Source organism: Martes martes (genome assembly GCF_963455335.1).
Source record: "Martes martes genome assembly, chromosome: 4".
Lineage (NCBI taxonomy): Eukaryota > Metazoa > Chordata > Mammalia > Carnivora > Mustelidae > Martes > Martes martes.
The window spans coordinates 157,805,426-157,822,944 of NC_137891.1; the positions used below are offsets into that span (position 1 = coordinate 157,805,426).

A 17,519-nucleotide genomic window follows, 5' to 3' on the forward strand; every position below is an offset into this window, starting at 1 on the left:
TCTAATCCCAACCAAAGCTAGAAGGCAAGGAGGCACTGAACTCAGGTTTCTCCAGTCCCTACCACACTCACAGGTCTACCCCCAAACCCAATTGACTTTGTGCTCCCAACACCTTCACTATATCCCTCCCTCATCCTTACCACCATCATCCTGCTTCAGACCCTCCCCTGTCTCTCGGAAACCAAGACAAAAGCCCATCTCTTGCCCTCAAAGCCATTTTCAAGATGCGGTCACTAGGAACAATCCTTTTAATGTCAGTCTGGCCACTTAAAACCCACTAGAGCAAGGCCTCCCTCTTCAGTCTCCCCCAACCTCACTGTGGCCCCACCCAGCACACCCTGAGATGGCCATTTAAACGAGCGGCTCCCTCTGAATCTCTCTTCGCGCACCCTTCTGTGCTGTTTAACATCTCCTTTTTTTGGATCTGTTTACCTGTCAGTTTGCCCCACTAACTTGTGAGCTTTTTGAGGGCATGGACATAATCTTAGTTATCTCTGTAGCTACACATTCAGCATTGGGCTTGGCATCATTGACAGAAGTGCTATCCAGAAAAATCAGCCTGTACCTCCTAACGGAGAAAGAGAAAACCCTGCATGCGATCATCCTGTATTAGACACATTCCAAGATACACAGACATACAAAGAAATATGATTACAAATTAAGCATCAAGTGAGATCCTGTCCTCTTTGCGGAGTACCTGGGAGAAGAGCTAAGCCACTGGCCCACCGCTGACACTCAGCTGGGCCTCCCAATGTCCTGTTGGTGCGAGTCCTAATGGGCTGAAACACTTTCCTCTTCCTGGTGAGGAGGGAAAACAACACTTACCATCATCACTGACGCAATCCTGCAACACGAGTGGGTGATGGCGGGGGAGCTTGCTTAAGGGCTGACGACGGCCCTTGGACTTCTTGTTCTCCTCCAGGGAAAACATGTATTCATCCGCCACCTGGGCAAAGCACAAGAAGAAATCAAATTGGTCTTGCCTCCACTTCAGGACACAGCAGAAGTTGGTCTTACAATGAAAGGCAAGGGAAAGGACAGGCACAGAGAGACACAAAGAAATACAAAGCCAAACAGAACACACCTGGCTTTGGAAAAACCAAAACGACAGTACCATGCAAACTAATCTAAACTAGGATTATGTAAACATTTTAGGGCAAAATTTGTGCCTCACAAGTGTGGCTCCTGTTCCTCTCAGAAGCAGCCTGAAACAAATGTACCAAAAATAAATGTACTCTACAGGAATGCCACGCCCCCTCCCTTAAGCTCACAGTCATGAGACTGCATCTCCCAGTGCCCCAGAGAAACCAGGTGCCCTTTTTCTTGGACCAGAAGGGCAGCAGCACCTGTTACAAAGAGCCAGGCAGCCAGGCCATTGGACGTGTAAAGCTAGAGGACATCCGAAGGGGTGAGGGACAGCTGACCCACTAAAGTAAAATAGGCCAGCCTCTCCTGATGGGCTGTCAAGCCCTCAGCTCTAGCTGATACTGTTCATTCCTCAGTTAGTTTCCTCGTGGAAACAGGACAGAGTGCACATCTAAAACTCCGGCCTAGCTACAAAAGCAAAAGTCAATGTAATTAGCGCTGTATTTAGATAATGGCAGAGCAAATGCAATTAGGTTTAGGATGTACAAGACAGAGCCACATGAGTTTCTTTCCAATCAATGTATTTAAAACTCAGTCATCCTCTCAGAAAAAGCACTTGACAAAGTACAATACCCATTCATGATCAAAACCCTCAACAGAGTAAGTTTAGAGGGAACATAACTCAACATAATAAAGGCCATATATGAAAAATCCACAGCTAACATCCTCAATGGGAAAAAATGGAGCTTTTCCTCTAAAGTCAGGAACAAGACAAGGATGTCCAGTCTCCTCACTTTATTCAACAATACCGGAAGTACTAGCCAGAGCAATCAGACAAGAAATAAAAGGCACCCAAACTGATAAGGAAGTAGTAAAATTTTCACCACTCACAGATGACACGATACCATATATAGAAAACCCGAGACGCCACCAAAAAACTGCTAGAACTGATAAAGGAATTCAGTAAAGTCGCAGGATACAAAATCAACCTGCAGAAATCTTCATTTCTATATACCAATAATGAAGCAGCAGAAAGAGAAATTAAGAAAACAATCCCCTTTACAATTACGACAAAATAATAAGATACCTAGAAATAAACTTAACCTAAGAAGTGACAGACCTGTACCCTGAAAAATAGAAAACACTGATGAAAAAAAAAATTAATAAAAATTTTTAAAAAAACGCTGATGAAAAAAAATTGAAGGCAACACAAAGAAATGGAAAGGCATTCATTCCATGCTCATGAATTGGAAGAGCAAACACTGTTAAAATGTCTACACTACCCAGAACGATCTACACAGTTAATGTAATCTCTATCAAAATAGCAAGAGCATTTTTCACAGAACTAGAACAATCCTCACATTTGAATGGAACCACAGAAGACCCCTAGTAACTGAAACAATTTTGAAAAAGAAAAAGCTAGAAGCATCACAATTCCAGACTTGAAGTTATGTTACAAAGATGCTGTAATCAAAAGAGTATGTTAATGGCACACAGACTCACAGATCAATGGCACAGAAAATCCAGGAGTAAAGCCACAACTAAGATTCAACTAAATAACATAAGAATATGCCACAGGGAAAAGACAGTCTCTTCAACAAATGGTGTTGGGAAAACTGGACAGCGGCAAAAGAATGAAACTGGACCAATTTCTTATATCAGACACAAAAATTAATTCAAAATGCATTAAAGACCTAAACGTGAGACCTGAAACCATAAAAATTCTAGGAAAGAGCACAGGCAGTAATTTCTCTGATATGGCCGCAACAACTCTTTTCTAGATAGGTCTCTCCTGAGGCAAGGGAAACAAAAGCAAAAATAACCAATTGGGACTACATCAAAATAAAAAGCTTCTGCACAGTGAAGAAAACAATCAACAAAACTAAAAGGCAGCCTACAGAATCAGAGAAGACACTTGCAAAAAATATATCCGATAAAGGGTTAGTATACAAAATACATAAAGAACTCCTATAACACAAATACCTAAAACCCAGCAATAACCCAAAACCAAATAATCCAATTAAAACTGAGCAGAAGACAGGAGAACAGACTTTCTCTAAAGAAAACACCCAAATGGCCAACAGACACCTGACAAGATGCTCAACATTACTCATCATTACGGAAATACAGATCAAAACCATGAACCATGACAAGGTATCACTTCACACCTGTCAGGATGGCAAAAATTAACACAAGAAACAGGTATCGATGAAGACGTGGAGAAAAAGGAACCCTTTTGCTATTAATAGGAGTGCAAATGGTGCAGCCACTGTGGAAAACAATATGGCAGTTCTTAAAAAAATTAAAAACAACATTACCTGACAACCCAGTAATCACACTACTGCGTATTTACCCAAAAAATATGTTAAAAATACTAATTCAGAGACCCCTAGGTGCTCAGTCGAGTTAAACCAGGCTAAATCAACAATTTCCCAAGTGCACATCAAGAAGGCCCCTCGGGGTGCCTGGGTGGCTCAGTCGTTAAGCGTAGGCTCAGGTCGTGATCCCAGGGTCCTGGGATCGAGCCCTGCATCAGGCTCCCTGCTCAGCGGAGAGTCTGCTTCTGCCTCTCCCTCTGCCACTACCCCTGTTGAAGCACTCTCTCTCTGTCAAATAAATAAAATCTTTTAAAATAAAAAGCTCAAGAGCCTCCAACCAAAACAGCCCTGCTTTTGATTTATACTTTTTTAAAAGATTTTATTTGAGAGAGAGAGCAAGCGAGCGATCACACTTGAGAGAGCATGAGTCCTACGCAGAGCAGAGGGAGAGAAGCAGACTTCCCACTGAGCAGGGAGCCTGATGTGGGGCTCAATCCCAGAACCCTGAGATCAAGACGGGAGCTGAAGGAAGACACTTAAACGACTGAGCCACCCAGGCGCCCATGATTTATACTTTTTTTTTTTAATTTATTTATTTGTCAGAGAGAGAGGGAGTGAGCACAGGCAGACAGAGTGGCAGAGGGAGAAGCAGGCTCCTTGCTGAGCAAGAAGCCCGATGTGGGACTCAATCCCAGGACGCTGGTATCATGACCTGAGCTGAAGGCAGCCGCTTAACCAACTGAGCCACCCAGGCGTCCCTGATTTATACTTTTTAAATGAGTTAAGATTTTACTTAAAGAAAGGGTTCTTTGGCTGAAACAAACTGGAAAACTAGACTCATCAAATTTATTTCACAGAGCTACCATGGAAAATAAAATAACTTTAGGGACATGCACTCCCACCATACTAACAAATTACATACACCAATGTGTTCATGTACATTTTGAAACAAGAACAGACTATAAAGGCACCTGGGTAGTGCAGCTGGTTAAGCATTCAACTACTGATTTCTGCTCAGGTTGTGATATCAGGGTCATGACAGCGAGCCTTGCCGCGAACTCTGCGCTCAGCACAGGGTCTACTTCAGATACTCTCTCCCTCTGCCCCTAATTCCCCTCACCACCATGCACATGCGTGCTCTCTCTCAAATAAATAAATATATATTTTTAAATATTTTATTTATTTGACAGAAAGCACAAGTGCACAAGCAGGGGGAGCAACAGGCAGAGGGAGAGGGAGAAGCAGGCTCCCTGCTGAGCAGGGAGCCCGATGTGGGGCTCAGTCCCAGGACTCTGGGATCATGACCCAAGCCGAAGGCAGATGCGTTTTAACTGACTGAGCCACCTGGAAGCCCCAATAAATATTAATTTTTAAAAAAAGACTATAAAAAGATAAAGATAAAAATAGAATTCCAATGAGTAGCCTGGCTGGCTAAGTCAGTAGAGCACAAGACTCTTGATCTTAGGGTTGTGAGTTTAAGCCCCAGGTGTGGCACAGTTTACTTAAAGTAAAATAAATAAGTAAATAAATAAATAAAGTCCCATTATTTCTGCACCCCAATAATCTTCTTACATTCTGCCTTTAAAGACCACCTAGATAACAGGCCTATATCTGGGATGTGGCAGTGACAGAGACCAGAAGTAAGAAAAAATAAAAGGAACCAGAAATGATGGGATTTCCAGCCTGCGTCATCAAGGTGAGAGAGACTTAAGAGGATTCTTGGGGATGAAGGGGGAGGAGTAACAAGCCAAGTTAAAAAAAAAAAAAAAGAAAAAAAAAAAAGCCAAGTTAAACATGATAGGCACTACCACCTGCCCTGTTTCTCTGGAAACACCCAGAGGGGCAAGAAGAAATTAGCCTGAGGGTTCAGAACGCAAGTCAGAGCAAGAGCTGTAGATTTAGGGATGCTGAGAATCAGGTTCAGAATTGAAACCATAGGAGTGGATATTACCAGTGAAAGATAAACTGAATGTACAACAAGCCTTCAGGAATAGGAGGAGGAAGAGTAAAGGGAGATCCAGGGGCATGTGGGTGGCTCAGCAGATTAAGCGTCTGCCTTCAGCTCAGGTCATGATCTCCACGTCCTGGGATCGAGCCTGCTTCTCCCTTTGCTCCCTGCTCTTGCTCCCAGTACCTCTCTCAAATAAATAAAACCTTTAGAAAAGGAAAGGAAAGGAAAGAAAACAGAAAAGAGATCCAGCCACAGAGAATACAGGAGGAACACAGAAAGCAAGGAGGGGAACGCCATAGCGCCAAGGGATGCCGAAGAGCTGAGCAGGAAGGGGCCAAAGGACACAGCAACTGGGAGGTGTCAGGATTTTTTTTTTTTTTAAGATTTTATTTATTTATTTGACAGAGAGAGAGGGATCACAAATAGGCAGAGCAGCAGTTGGCGGGGGCGGGGGGAGCATAGGCTCCCTGCCGAGCAGAGAGCCCGATGTGGGGCTCGATCCCAGGACCCTGGGATCATGACCTGAGCCGAAGGCAGAGGCTTAACCCACTGAGCCACCCAGACACCCCTGTCAGGATTTTTTTGAGATAAGTTCCAGCAGACAGAAGTTAGATACTAAGGAATGAATGCATCAAGACTCTTCTTGAGAAGATTAAGGGAGGAAATGAGATCATAAGGAATTCCCTCCAACTGTATTTGAAAAAGGGAACTACATATGATTTTTTTTTTTAAGATTTTATTTATTTGACAGACAGAGATCACAAGTAGGCAGAGAGGCAGGCAGAGAGAGAGAGAGAAGCAGGCCTCCTGCTGAGCAGAGAGCCCGATGCGGGGCTCAATCCTAGGACCCTGGGATCATGACCTGAGCTGAAGGCAGAGGCTTTAAACCCACTGAGCCACCCAGGCGCCCCTACATATGATTTTTTTTTAAAGATTTTTATTTATTTATAACAAAGAGAGACAGTGAGAGGGAACACAAACACAGGGGAGCTGGAGAGGGAGAAGCAGGCTCCCCGCTGAGCAGGGAACCTGACGTGGGACTCGATCCTGGGATCATGACCTAAGCCAAAGGCAGACACTTAACCAACAAGCCACCCAGGCGCCCCTGCATACGGTTTTACAGGCAGAGAGCGAAGAATCCTGTGAGAGGAGAGATACTAAGCCTTTGGCAGACAGAGTAACGGTCCCCCAGAGATGTGCAGTTCTAATCCCTGTGAATGCTATGTTGACAGGACAAAACATTATTAAGTTTGCTCATCAGATAAAATAGTGAGATTATCCTAGAGTCTCTGGGCAGGCCCAGTGTAATCAAACAGTGCTTAATAATTAAGATGGAAGCAGAAGACTTGGTGTCTGAGTGACGTGATGTGAGCAAGACTTGGCGGATGTGGCTGCTTTTGTAGACAGAAGAAATAGGCCACAGGGCCAAGGAATGTGAGCAGCCTGAAGAAGCTGGGCAGGACAAGGCGTCTCCCTCTGGAGCCTCCCATGTCAGACTCCTGAAGAACTGGAAGATAATAAATCTGTACTGGCCTCAGACTCTCAGTTTCTGGGAACTTGTAAAAAGCGGCAATAGGAAATGAGCATGGGGTAGGAGACATAAATAGGTCATTTAGGAGGTCCAAATGCTGGAAGAAGTAGAGGGGTCAAGACCAAGAACACCAGAAGGTAGCTCTGGGAAAGAAGATGCCAGTCTCCAGCCCTGTTTGTACCGACTGCCTCCTGCACGCCAGCCTATGCATCCCGCATACCGTGCTTGGGTGGCGGCAATGCAGACACCAGCGACACACGATCCCCAGCCTCAAGGAGCTCATGGTCCACCCAGAGGTGGACTTGGTGTGCAAGTCTCAAGTCTCTGTCCTTTCCATTACTGTCCCGTTGCCTCTGACCAAAGTAGTCAGATCTATTCAAATAGTTAAATACCTTTCCATATTTTCTCATCTTCCAGCCTAACTACTCCTCCTGCTCTGTGGTCTCTGCATGGCCTTCCTCCCTGAGATATGCTCCGACTTCTAAATTCCTTCACTATGTAGCAGCAACGGCTGGGTTTCAACCTTAGCTCTAGCTGTGTGAGCCCAGGCAAGTAGTGTCCCACTCGTTGAGTGGGAGCAGTGAAATCTGCCCCCACCACGGGTTCTTTGGGAGGACGGGGTGTGACAGCAGGTAGGGTCTCCCAGGCCCCTGCCTGCAAGAGCTAGCGCTCAGGCTCCTGAGTTCTCTGTTCCCCCTTTTCTAACGTCAGGCACCAGGTCAAGGTCAATGTTCTTAATGGGGCTTGTCCCGAACAGAGAATAGCCAACTACTCCCTCCTTGTTTTGGGAACTTTTTCAAAGCAGCCTCAACTAACAAGAAATGTTACAACAGACACATCACTGTGGCTCTGGTGCTTCAGCAGTCAGTCAACCTGGGTACTTTTACCAGGGCCCTTGACATAGAGCAGCACATTAACTGAACAGCAAGAGGCCTGAATTATAGCGTGTGGGATGCTCAAAGTGGGGGCAGGAGGGCCACAAGGGTGCTCTTCAAAACCCAGCTTCTTCCAAATATAGATAGAATGCCATTAGACCTCTCCAAGGGTGGGTAAAGTGGTTCAGCTTCTGCCCCAAACCTTGACTGTCAGTCCCCCATTCCAACCCAATCAATCCTGATGTCAGCTTCCTACTAAAACTAAACTTCCATTCATTCCTTCCACGTTTACAGAAGGCTCATGGGCCAAGATCCAGGACCATGCTGGTGCCCGAAGAAGTCAGGCTGGTGTGGCACAGGGCCTGGCTCCTGGCAGTTTGCCTTCCCTGGCCTAGGACAACCATCTGGAGAGTACGACACACTGTCCTAAAAAGGCAGCCAAGTGCTGCCGGTGTTCGAGGTAGGAGGGCACGCAAATGGCAAGCAACGAAAGTTTCTGCGAGTAGTGACTTTTGAAAAGGGCTGGGCTCCAATCAGCAAGAGGACTGTTCCAGGAGAGACGTGTGTCGAGGACTCCCTGCCTTCTCCCACCTCAAAGCCGCCTGCAGCCTGGTGATGGCCACACAATACACAAGAAGGCACAGGAGGCCACTGAACTGTACACGAAAAAGCGGTTGAAATGACAGATTTTATGTCATGTATACTTTAGCACAATTAAAAACAAACCAACCTAAAATGTAAAGAACAAATACAACAGGAGTGCTTCAAATGACAAAAGAAGAAGTGAAGCAAGCGTGGCCAAGTACTGACAACCGTCAAGCCCCAGCCAGGAACATCTGTGGGTTCACTTTATGACTCCACATGCAGCTTTGTGCACTTAAAAATGTATTCTAGAACGCTCCAATCTCCAGAAACACATGGCAGTGAACCTTCCAAAGTCAAGCTGCTTCACAGCACACAGGCAGACCCTCCATAGCACCTCCCAAGGCCCTCTCCAGACCCATATGCCTTCGACCAACCAAACTCTGCACATGCTTTGACCCTGGCATGTGTGACCATCACCATTTAGAACACACTCCTCTCCTAGACTCCCTTCCCCATTTCCCTCCAGCCATCACGCACAATCCTGCAAACCTTCAGCCTAGCTACAAGGCCTGCTTCTCTGCAGTCTCCCCATACTCTTAACCCCAACCCCAGGCTGAGCTGCTAATTCTTCTACTTGGACTACAACACTTATCCCGAAGGAGTGGATTTATTCATTCACATCTAGACTCTGAGCTCCCTGAAGACACAGTCCTAGCCCCGAGGAGGCATGCTATATGTGATTACGGAGTTTTAAAGCAAAGAGGCAGAGCAGCCAAGTTATTTTTAAAGAATGTGAAGTAGTTCAAAGATGGCAGCGCAGGGGCACCTGGGTGGCTCACTGGTTGAGTGTATGGTTGTGGCTCGGGTCATGATCTCAGGAGTCCCTGGGATTGAGCCCCACATCAGGCTCCACGCTCAGTGGAGCCTCTTACTCATGTTCTCTCCCTCTCTCAAATAAATAAATAAAATCTTAAAAAAACAAAAACAAAAACAAAAGAGGCAGTATATCCAGGAGGTTGGGGGCAGGGGGCTGGGTGACGATGCAGTGGAGAATGGTATTACCATCAGACTAAGAAGGCTAAGAAGGCCATACAGAAGGCCGCCTGGGTGGCTCAGTTGGTTAAGCCTCTGCCTTTGGCTCAGGTCATGATCTCTGGGTCCTGTGATCGAGCCCCACATCAGGCTCTTTGCTCGGCGGGGAGCCTGCTTCCCCCTCTCTCTCTCTGCCTGCCCCTCTGCCTACTTGTGATCTCTGTCAAATAAGTCAATAAAATCTTAAAAAAAAAAAAAAAAAGCCACACAGATATAAAAAAAAGGAGCCAGTAAGGCACTCATGGTCTTTGAGCAGGAATAAGAGGCACGTCAGACCTCCTTCTCCCGGCGTGTCTCCCGGCTTTTTTCCCCAGCCCTTGGACCTTCACCACGTCGGGGTCTGCCTCTGGCGGAGGGAGTACCCTCAGGTCTGTGTTCTCCACACATGAAAGGCAAATGGAAAACGTTCAGCCACTATGAGAGGCCTGCGTCCTCCACGGCTGCCTGGGGACTAGGTGGGTAACCGGTCTCACTGAGGTTAAATGAGCAGCAGAGCCATTAGGCCATAGGTTAAAGGCCACCCCCTTCAATCATTTTCACTGATAACGAAGTAACATTCCGAGCCCCATATGCCCGACTCCTGCATCCATTCCTTAACTGGTTCCTAATTTGAGAGGAAAAAAGATGTGTATTACTTGTTGGCTCCTCCCACCAAACACACATAGACAACTTGCCTCTGTGGTAAGATTAACTTACAAGTAACATACAGTCTAAACCATGTGGAGAAAGTGTTTAGCATATAGTAACTCTCTGCTATCATTAGCTGCTTCTGTGGTTGTGACTGGCACCAGAAGCAAGAAAGTCAGGGGGACGCTACTCGAGGACAGTGTGACCTACAGCGTTGACAGCAGGGTCAACGAGGACCCAAGAGCTTTGCGAAGAGGAATGGCTTTGATGTAGCATCAGGGACCATAAGGGGTTCCGGTGTCCAAGGTGGAAAGCCACCTCTTGTGGAAGCTGCCGCAGGAGAGCAAACAGCAGCCACGAGAGGCAATGAGAAGGAGGAAACACGGTCCTCAGCTCAGCGGCCTGCACCTGCCCAGATGGAAGGAGGGACGTGCGGTGGTAAAGGAGATCTACAGAAACTGAGCCCTGAGACTGAGGGAAGGCAGAAAGGAAAGACAAGGGACAAACCAACCACAACCATCCTCTACTCGGAAAACCCGAAGAACTTTACCACGGGTTCGGGGTTAGTATTTCAGTCAAAAACAGAGAAAGCCAATAGGTCGAATGCTAACATCCGGAGACGAGTATATGTGAGGGGCTAGGGATGGTTCTCCATTTGCACAGACTTTCAAAACGTCTCATAATAAAAACTTCTCAAAGACCAATTTTTCAAAGGTAAAGGTAAGGAAATGGGGAATAACTAAAACTTTTCTGCACTGACTTCAACACCACCCCAGCCCCACTCAAGGCTACAACTTGACCCATAAGCGATGAGGCTAGAAAGTAAGAACATGTCACTTGGGTAGGCGTGAGTCTGGTTGCATTCAACACGGCTCTGCTGTGTCCCACTCAGTTCCAGAGAACCTTTTTATACAAAACAGCTTTTGGTGACAGCATGTTCTAGAAGAAAGCCTGAACATTCACATTCATGGCTTTGGGAATTCATCCTGGTCTCCGAAAAGATGCTCTATCAATACTGTTGTACCGGGAGATAAAGAATATATCGGGGGGCGGGGAGGAGAAGGAGAACTCCCATGGGTGGCTACAAGACAGTCGAGATTTTAAGGGAAAAAAAACCTTGAATTTTCAGGTACAAAAAGCCATTGCATCCCCACCCACAGACTGCAGAGGACTGCAACCACTGCCACTCTAATCCTCGTGCCTCCAGAGCAGGTGGGGTCAGCAGGTGTGTCCAACACCTGGAGATCTGCAGCTGTCATTAAGACGCCTGGATTCTCTGGAACAGTCACACAGGGGCAAGAGAAAAGGAACTCCCAGCAAAAAACAAAATGGAAGTGAACCAGTGCCACCCAGCTTTCTGCTTGACACTGCAGACTGGAGGCCCATTCTGATGGTCTCTCCTGCCATCTTAGATACCTGCAGCAAGCACCCCCACACCCCCAGCAGACGCCCTCCTCCACAGGATCCCAGCCAGGGAGCTTGTCCTCCGCAGCACTGCCCAGAGCCCTTACCTCTGCCAGCTCCCGCTCACTGATACTTCCGGTGGCGCCCCCTTTCTTCCTTGTGCAGGGCTCTCCCACGGTGACCCTGCCGTCCCCTTTGGCATAGCTGTGCACAGTGAGAACTCCCGACTGCCCTTGGGCTCGGCAGGACAGAGGCTCACTGGTTTCTGAATCGGAAGAAATAGAATCCCGAGAAGAACCGGAGCCCAGGCTAGAAGATGATTTCTTTTTTGAACCTGAGAGGACAAGGCGTCCCCCTAGAGAAGCAGGATTCACAGAAAGATCCAAGGCAGCTGCTTCTTGTTCCTCCTCTTCCTCCTCATCCTCCTCTTCTAGCTTGACGTTTTTAAGCTCTTCAAATTTGACTTCAGAGGAGTCAGAATAATCTGAAACACACACGCACGTTGGCCAGAGCCAACTTCCCCGTGCACAATTGAAGCCAGTGAAAAGCAAAGGGGCAAAGCACAGAGAAACACAGGCAGCAAGTACGGCGCAGCTTCCGATTCGGGCTCTGTCACCTGCAGGGTCACTGTGTGATCTGGGACTGACTGTTCAGCCACACTGGGCCTCCAGGGTCGTCCCGTGGAGTGTAGGCAGCCTACCATCTATCTCCAGGTTTCTGTGTCTACTATGGAGCACAGCCTGGCACACAACAGACCCTCAGAAGTCACCTGCAGGAACCAAGGCCTGAACGCAGCAGGCCTGGTGACCCCAAGCTACACCATGTGCTGAACAGAGGCAGCCGGGCCCCAGGGCCCCGCTCCACAGTGCTGTCCAGCTACCAGCAGGTGCACCAAGGCAGCCTCGGTACAGATCCGCCAAGCCTCACCCAAGACTCACCCAAGCCCCCCCAACCACCATCCCAGCAGGTAGAGCGGCTGTCCACACAACTTCCTTCCTAAAATCCAAGCAGCCCCTCAAGCCCCTAGGAGAGCAAACTCTAAGATGGCAGCCAATCCCCTCACCGTCTCATTCCTACTTCTCCAGCCTCATCTCTTGCTAGCCTCGATGTCTTCTACCCTTCCCACTCCTGTATTCCAGTTACAGGAAATTACTACCAGCTCCCCTAATAGCTCATGTGGTTTCAGACCTCCATGCTGGCGCCCATGCCTACTCCTCTTTGGGTGCCCCAACTCTCTGCCTACCTGGAAAACTCCAACCTCTCTCCTAAGAGTTGGGTCAGCATCACTTCCCCAACCTTCGGTGTCTCCCCAACCCCTCATCAGGCACCCAGCATGCCCCTCTCCAAAGGGCTCCTCACAGCCATTCGCACACTCCACTACCACTCTCTGCCCACGGACCCATCTCCCCCAACACCTGTGACGCTGCACACAACATAGCACCTAACCCACAACAGACCCCAGTGACGCTGTGGGAAAAACATCACAGTCAACAGACCTGGGAAGGGAAGAGCATCCTCGACTTGCCGCACGGAGCTGTGGGTGGGCCTCACAGGAGCGAGGGCAGCCTGGCACTCCGCCACATCGTACTGTCCGGAACTCAGCTCCTCCTTGGGGAAGAGCTCACTCTGACTCACCTCCTGCGGTATTTCAAGACAAACCCGGTGCCTCTTGGTCCCTATACGATGTTTGGCGAGGCTGGGAGGAAGAGAGCACACTTTTGAAGGGCCCACAAACACAATCACATCCACACACGTTCACCCACATCACACACGACCCAAAATGAGTGAACGGCCAGAGCCTGTCCACCGCGCCTCACACTGGAGTCCCACCTCTCGTCTGTGGGAGAGACGAGGGACTTCACCTCTCCCAGCCTATTTTATCCAGTGGGAAACAGGAACATCCCCAGCCCCCTCAGAGGTTGGATACGAGGCTTATGAGATGCGCCGAGTGCCTGGCAGAGCTCCTGGCGTACAACAGCTACCCTGTAACCAGTCCTCCTTTCTTCTCCGTGTGGCTCAAGGCAGAAGACAAATCCTCCCGCTCAGACACCGAGGACGCTGGCCAACCTCAATCCTGCCACCCTCCAGCCCCTGTGGGTCTCATTCCAGCCACGACATTCTCCTCTGTAAAAATTGCCTCATATGCCAGGGCGTTCACAGGACTGAACCTGTATGGCTCAGTCAGTAGAGCATGCGACTCTTTTTTTTTTTTTTTTCTTTTGAGCATGCGACTCTTAATCTCGAGGTGATGAGTTCGAGTTGGGCATGGAGCCTACTTAAGACAATAAATTAAAAAAAAAAGTCTCAGGTGGCAATGAGAAAATGACTTTTCTGGCTCAGAGGGAGCCACATTCTCTTTGCATGTGATCTTCGCTCCAGCCAATTACAGGTCCACATACAGATGTGGTCATTCCTGGTTGATGGCCATAAGGAAGAGCCTGGATGCCCTTGCTCTGAGGATTCTAGAGCCTTTACCAAGAATAAAAATTCCCTCAGCTATGGCTCCAACACCCCACTTAGAAACAGCCTCTCGACAGGTTATGGAAGCTGCCCAAGCACCTCTCCCTCAAACAGCTGGGCCCAGAGGGCTGCCGGGTTACCTTCTCTTTAGGTCACCCTCCTCTCCATCCTCAAGCCCTTCCATGTCATCTTCCTCCGGACACTCCTCGTTTCTGGCTCTTGGGGGCAGCTCACTCTCCTTAAGGAACTCGGCTGCTTCTGGCGTGGGCAGAGTATGGTCGATAACTGTGCTGTCCTTCCCAGCTTTCCAAAGCTTGTACCTTTCTGGCTGGAACTTCCTCACAAACACGTCCATGGAGATCTTCACCATGTCCTTCCTACAGGAGCACTGTCCCAGGGAATCAGGAGAGCTCCAGTCAGCACGCTTTAACAGCTTCCCCACGACCCCCATATCCCATCTCCTTCCCCCAAGTGAAATAAAGATACAAGCCCATTTAAAGCCAAACTCCTGGCACTCACAGCTGAGAGCAGACTGGCCTTGTGGAACCTTCGAGCATGGGGGGGAAGCAGGGAAAGAGCAGGCAGGAATGAGCGCCGCAGGGGTGCGCCCACCCAGGCCCTTTGCCAGGCTGCACAGAAAAACACTGCAACGAAGCTCCGCACTCACACCCGGGAAGGTGGACGGATGCCCGCCATCCGTCCTCGCTCTAGCCCACCCAGGCCCACAGGAGCAGGGGCGCCCAGTCAGATGTCTAGCCCTGCCTGCTTCCCTAACCTGAAGAACTTCTCAGAGAAAACCCACAGTGGCCAAAGCAAGAAGCACCAGTGTGTGCGGGTGTGGTTTTCAAGATCAATGGACATAAGCATGGAAACCTCCTTTGAGGTGCCCCAAACCTGAACTTTTTACAATTCTAGACGAACACAATATGGGGGCACTTCTGCCCATTCCTGTCACTCCGTTTCTGAATTCCAGCAGTTCAAAGAATGTTCTAATCGCCAGCCAGTGTAGCTAACAAGAATTTGCTCCCCAGACGTTTTCGGGCACGGCGTTAGAGAAAGAAACCAGACAGACTTACCAGCACCGCTTGCTTGCCATATTCAATCCACCGCCGGGTAGCAAAATTGGTAGACTCCGCACAGTTGAAGCCATGGTTAAAGCCGGCATGGTAACCATATGGGAAAGTGATCATGAATTCTCCAGCTTCTTGAGTGACCTGAACAAGAGCAGACTTGAAGCAGCCACAGCAAATGGCTGAAGTCTACCCAGCTGGACATCTGAGCTCCAGCGCCTCGAGCTCCTCTGAGTAACCCAGGGAAAGTCCTAGAACTACCGGGGGTCTTTGTAAAATGCAAAGCCCTATCATATCCGACCCCATCACTGTAAGTGACCATTCCTCCAAATCAACAGTGTTCAAGGGGACCGGACTCTGCTCGGGCACTGAGAAGCTGCAGTACCTCCACCTTTAATATCCTTGTATATCAAAGTACTGCTATATAGGTTAGCTCTGGCCCATGCCTGGTACAGAAGGATGAACTAGATTAAAGCCCCTTGGTGAAACAGACCAGAAAGGGTAAGACAAAGGACTTCTGTATGTAAAATCAGCTCACCTTGTCAAAGGGAATTCCGTATTTCTTCAGCATTAAAGGGGAAATCAAGGTCATCTTATGGCGGAGAAAAGCCTCGCAGCTTTGAGCACTTCCAGGGAAAAAACCTGTTGCAAGGAACATGGGCCCGGGTTAAGACACTGCTCCATGCCATCTCTTCAACCCTAGAGATGCTGCACTCTTGGGCATCTCATCCAGATGAGGAGGATAAAATCACCACAGATCCTTCTAGCTTCAGGCCAATCCTAAGATTCTACAGTGAGCCCCTAGGCTCTCTCCCAAACAAGCTGTTACGTGGGTAATCAAATTCTGTTTGGGAGACTGAGATCACCCAAGCTGCCCTGTTCTTATAAAAAGCCTTCAAACTGTTTAGGACCTTCCTCTGTTAACCTGAATCCCTCAATATTTCATTAGTAACACATCCACAGTGCAGATCACCCAAGCTCTCCAGAAACAGGCTCTCTGGAGGTACAAACCTATTAAAATCCACTTGAACAAAAGCACAAAAACTGAATTTTCATATTTGGGTTTCCGACAGCAGAACAAGACCCAATATGCATGGTACACGATCTCTGGTCAAATAAACCCATGCCTGATAAAACTGAGGCAAAGACTAGGAATTACTTACTTAGCAGTCCAAAAAAAAAAAAAAAAAAAAAGAATTACTTAGTTCCCTTCCAAGACAAATGGAGGAAGTTTCCGATTTTAATTGCTCTGCGGGGGGTAACCAATCTGGCAGTCCAGCTCACCCCTACACACAGGCCTGAGGAAGGACAACATAAGCATCTGACCAGAGAACGGACATTTTAGAACAATGAGCACAGCACACGGGGAGGCCTGACCCGGCACAGGGAGGAGTCACAGTACCTTTGGCAAGGCGCTCCAACCGCTTTCCATGCTCAGGGGGAACAGAGTACCTGCAATCACAGAGAAGCATCAGATGCTGAGCAGAGGACAGGAGGTAAGGAACTCTTTCCCATTCTCAAAACAGCTCGAAATATCAGATTTTTCAACTTCCCAACCACAAAAACTAGAAAGGAGTCCGGAGAAATGATTTATTAGACTACTGGGGGACAGGAGGGAGGAGCCCACAAGTAAGTACGAGTGAATTTGTTCCTCTTATGTTCTTTCATTTACCGAGACAAGAGCCAGAATTTATGGTATGTAATTAGCGTTACTCTCCTTTATAACGTTCAAGAACTAAAAATTTGGGGGGCGCCTGGGTGGCTCAGTCATTAAGTGTCTGCCTTTGCCTCAGGTCATGATCCCAGAGTCCTAGGATAGAGCCCAGCATTGGACTCCCCGCTTCGTGGAAAGCCTGCTTCTCCCTCTCCCACTCCCCCTGCTTATATTCCCTCTCTCGCTCTCTGTCAAATAAAATATAAAAAAAAAAAATTTCTTTAAAAGGATAGCATTAAGTGCTCCTGGCATAGCCTAAAAAGGCCTAACTGGGAAAGGATAGAGGAGGTGAAAATGGGATTTGATACCACAGACCAGGCCCCATAGATGCTGCCGGGCCCATTTTTCTCTTCATCTCCGTAACAGCTACACTGATTACCCAATAATCAATTACGCCTCCACCCTGCAGGGTAGTGAGATGCCACAGAAATTGTTCCTCATTAAAAAAAAACCAAAAAAACAAAAAACAACAACACTTAACTGAGCCACCCAGGTGCCCCAATTAAAAAAAGAGAGAGAAACCACGTAACCACTTAAAATTTTTGCAAAACTGTTAAAACTTTATATTCTGAAACTCATAGTAAGTCTACTTTAACCTTCATAATTGACTCTAAAGATTATTCCCCAACAGAAATTTCTCATCCCAAAGAATTTCACTATGAAACAGATGGGGAGTAGCAGAAAATGCTGGTCATCCAAAGGACCTTGGGTCCATCAGGCAACCTTGACCAGAAGTCTCTGGAGGTCCCTCTTCCAATGACCTAAAGGGCACGTGTAATAACCAGAAAATCTCTCTACAGAATAAT

At 47.8% G+C, this 17,519-nt stretch overlaps 1 protein-coding gene across 3 annotated transcripts in view; it reads right to left on the bottom strand.

Moving 5' to 3' along the window:
* Positions 1 to 17,519, bottom strand: part of KDM4A (lysine demethylase 4A) — a 46,366-nt gene that overhangs the window by 18,551 nt on the left and 10,296 nt on the right. For 2 of the 3 annotated variants that reach the window (XM_080800301.1, XM_080800302.1), the window contains exons 6-12: positions 16,402 to 16,451; positions 15,538 to 15,641; positions 15,006 to 15,143; positions 14,070 to 14,317; positions 12,966 to 13,165; positions 11,577 to 11,953; positions 826 to 946 (exon numbers count right to left, since the gene is read on the bottom strand). In XM_080800301.1, coding sequence (XP_080656427.1) covers positions 826 to 946; positions 11,577 to 11,953; positions 12,966 to 13,165; positions 14,070 to 14,317; positions 15,006 to 15,143; positions 15,538 to 15,641; positions 16,402 to 16,451 — 1,238 coding nt within the window. Of the gene's footprint in view, positions 1 to 825; positions 947 to 11,576; positions 11,954 to 12,965; positions 13,166 to 13,690; positions 14,318 to 15,005; positions 15,144 to 15,537; positions 15,642 to 16,401; positions 16,452 to 17,519 lie in introns of those variants that run through there. The other variant, XM_080800303.1, reaches the window with a different exon arrangement.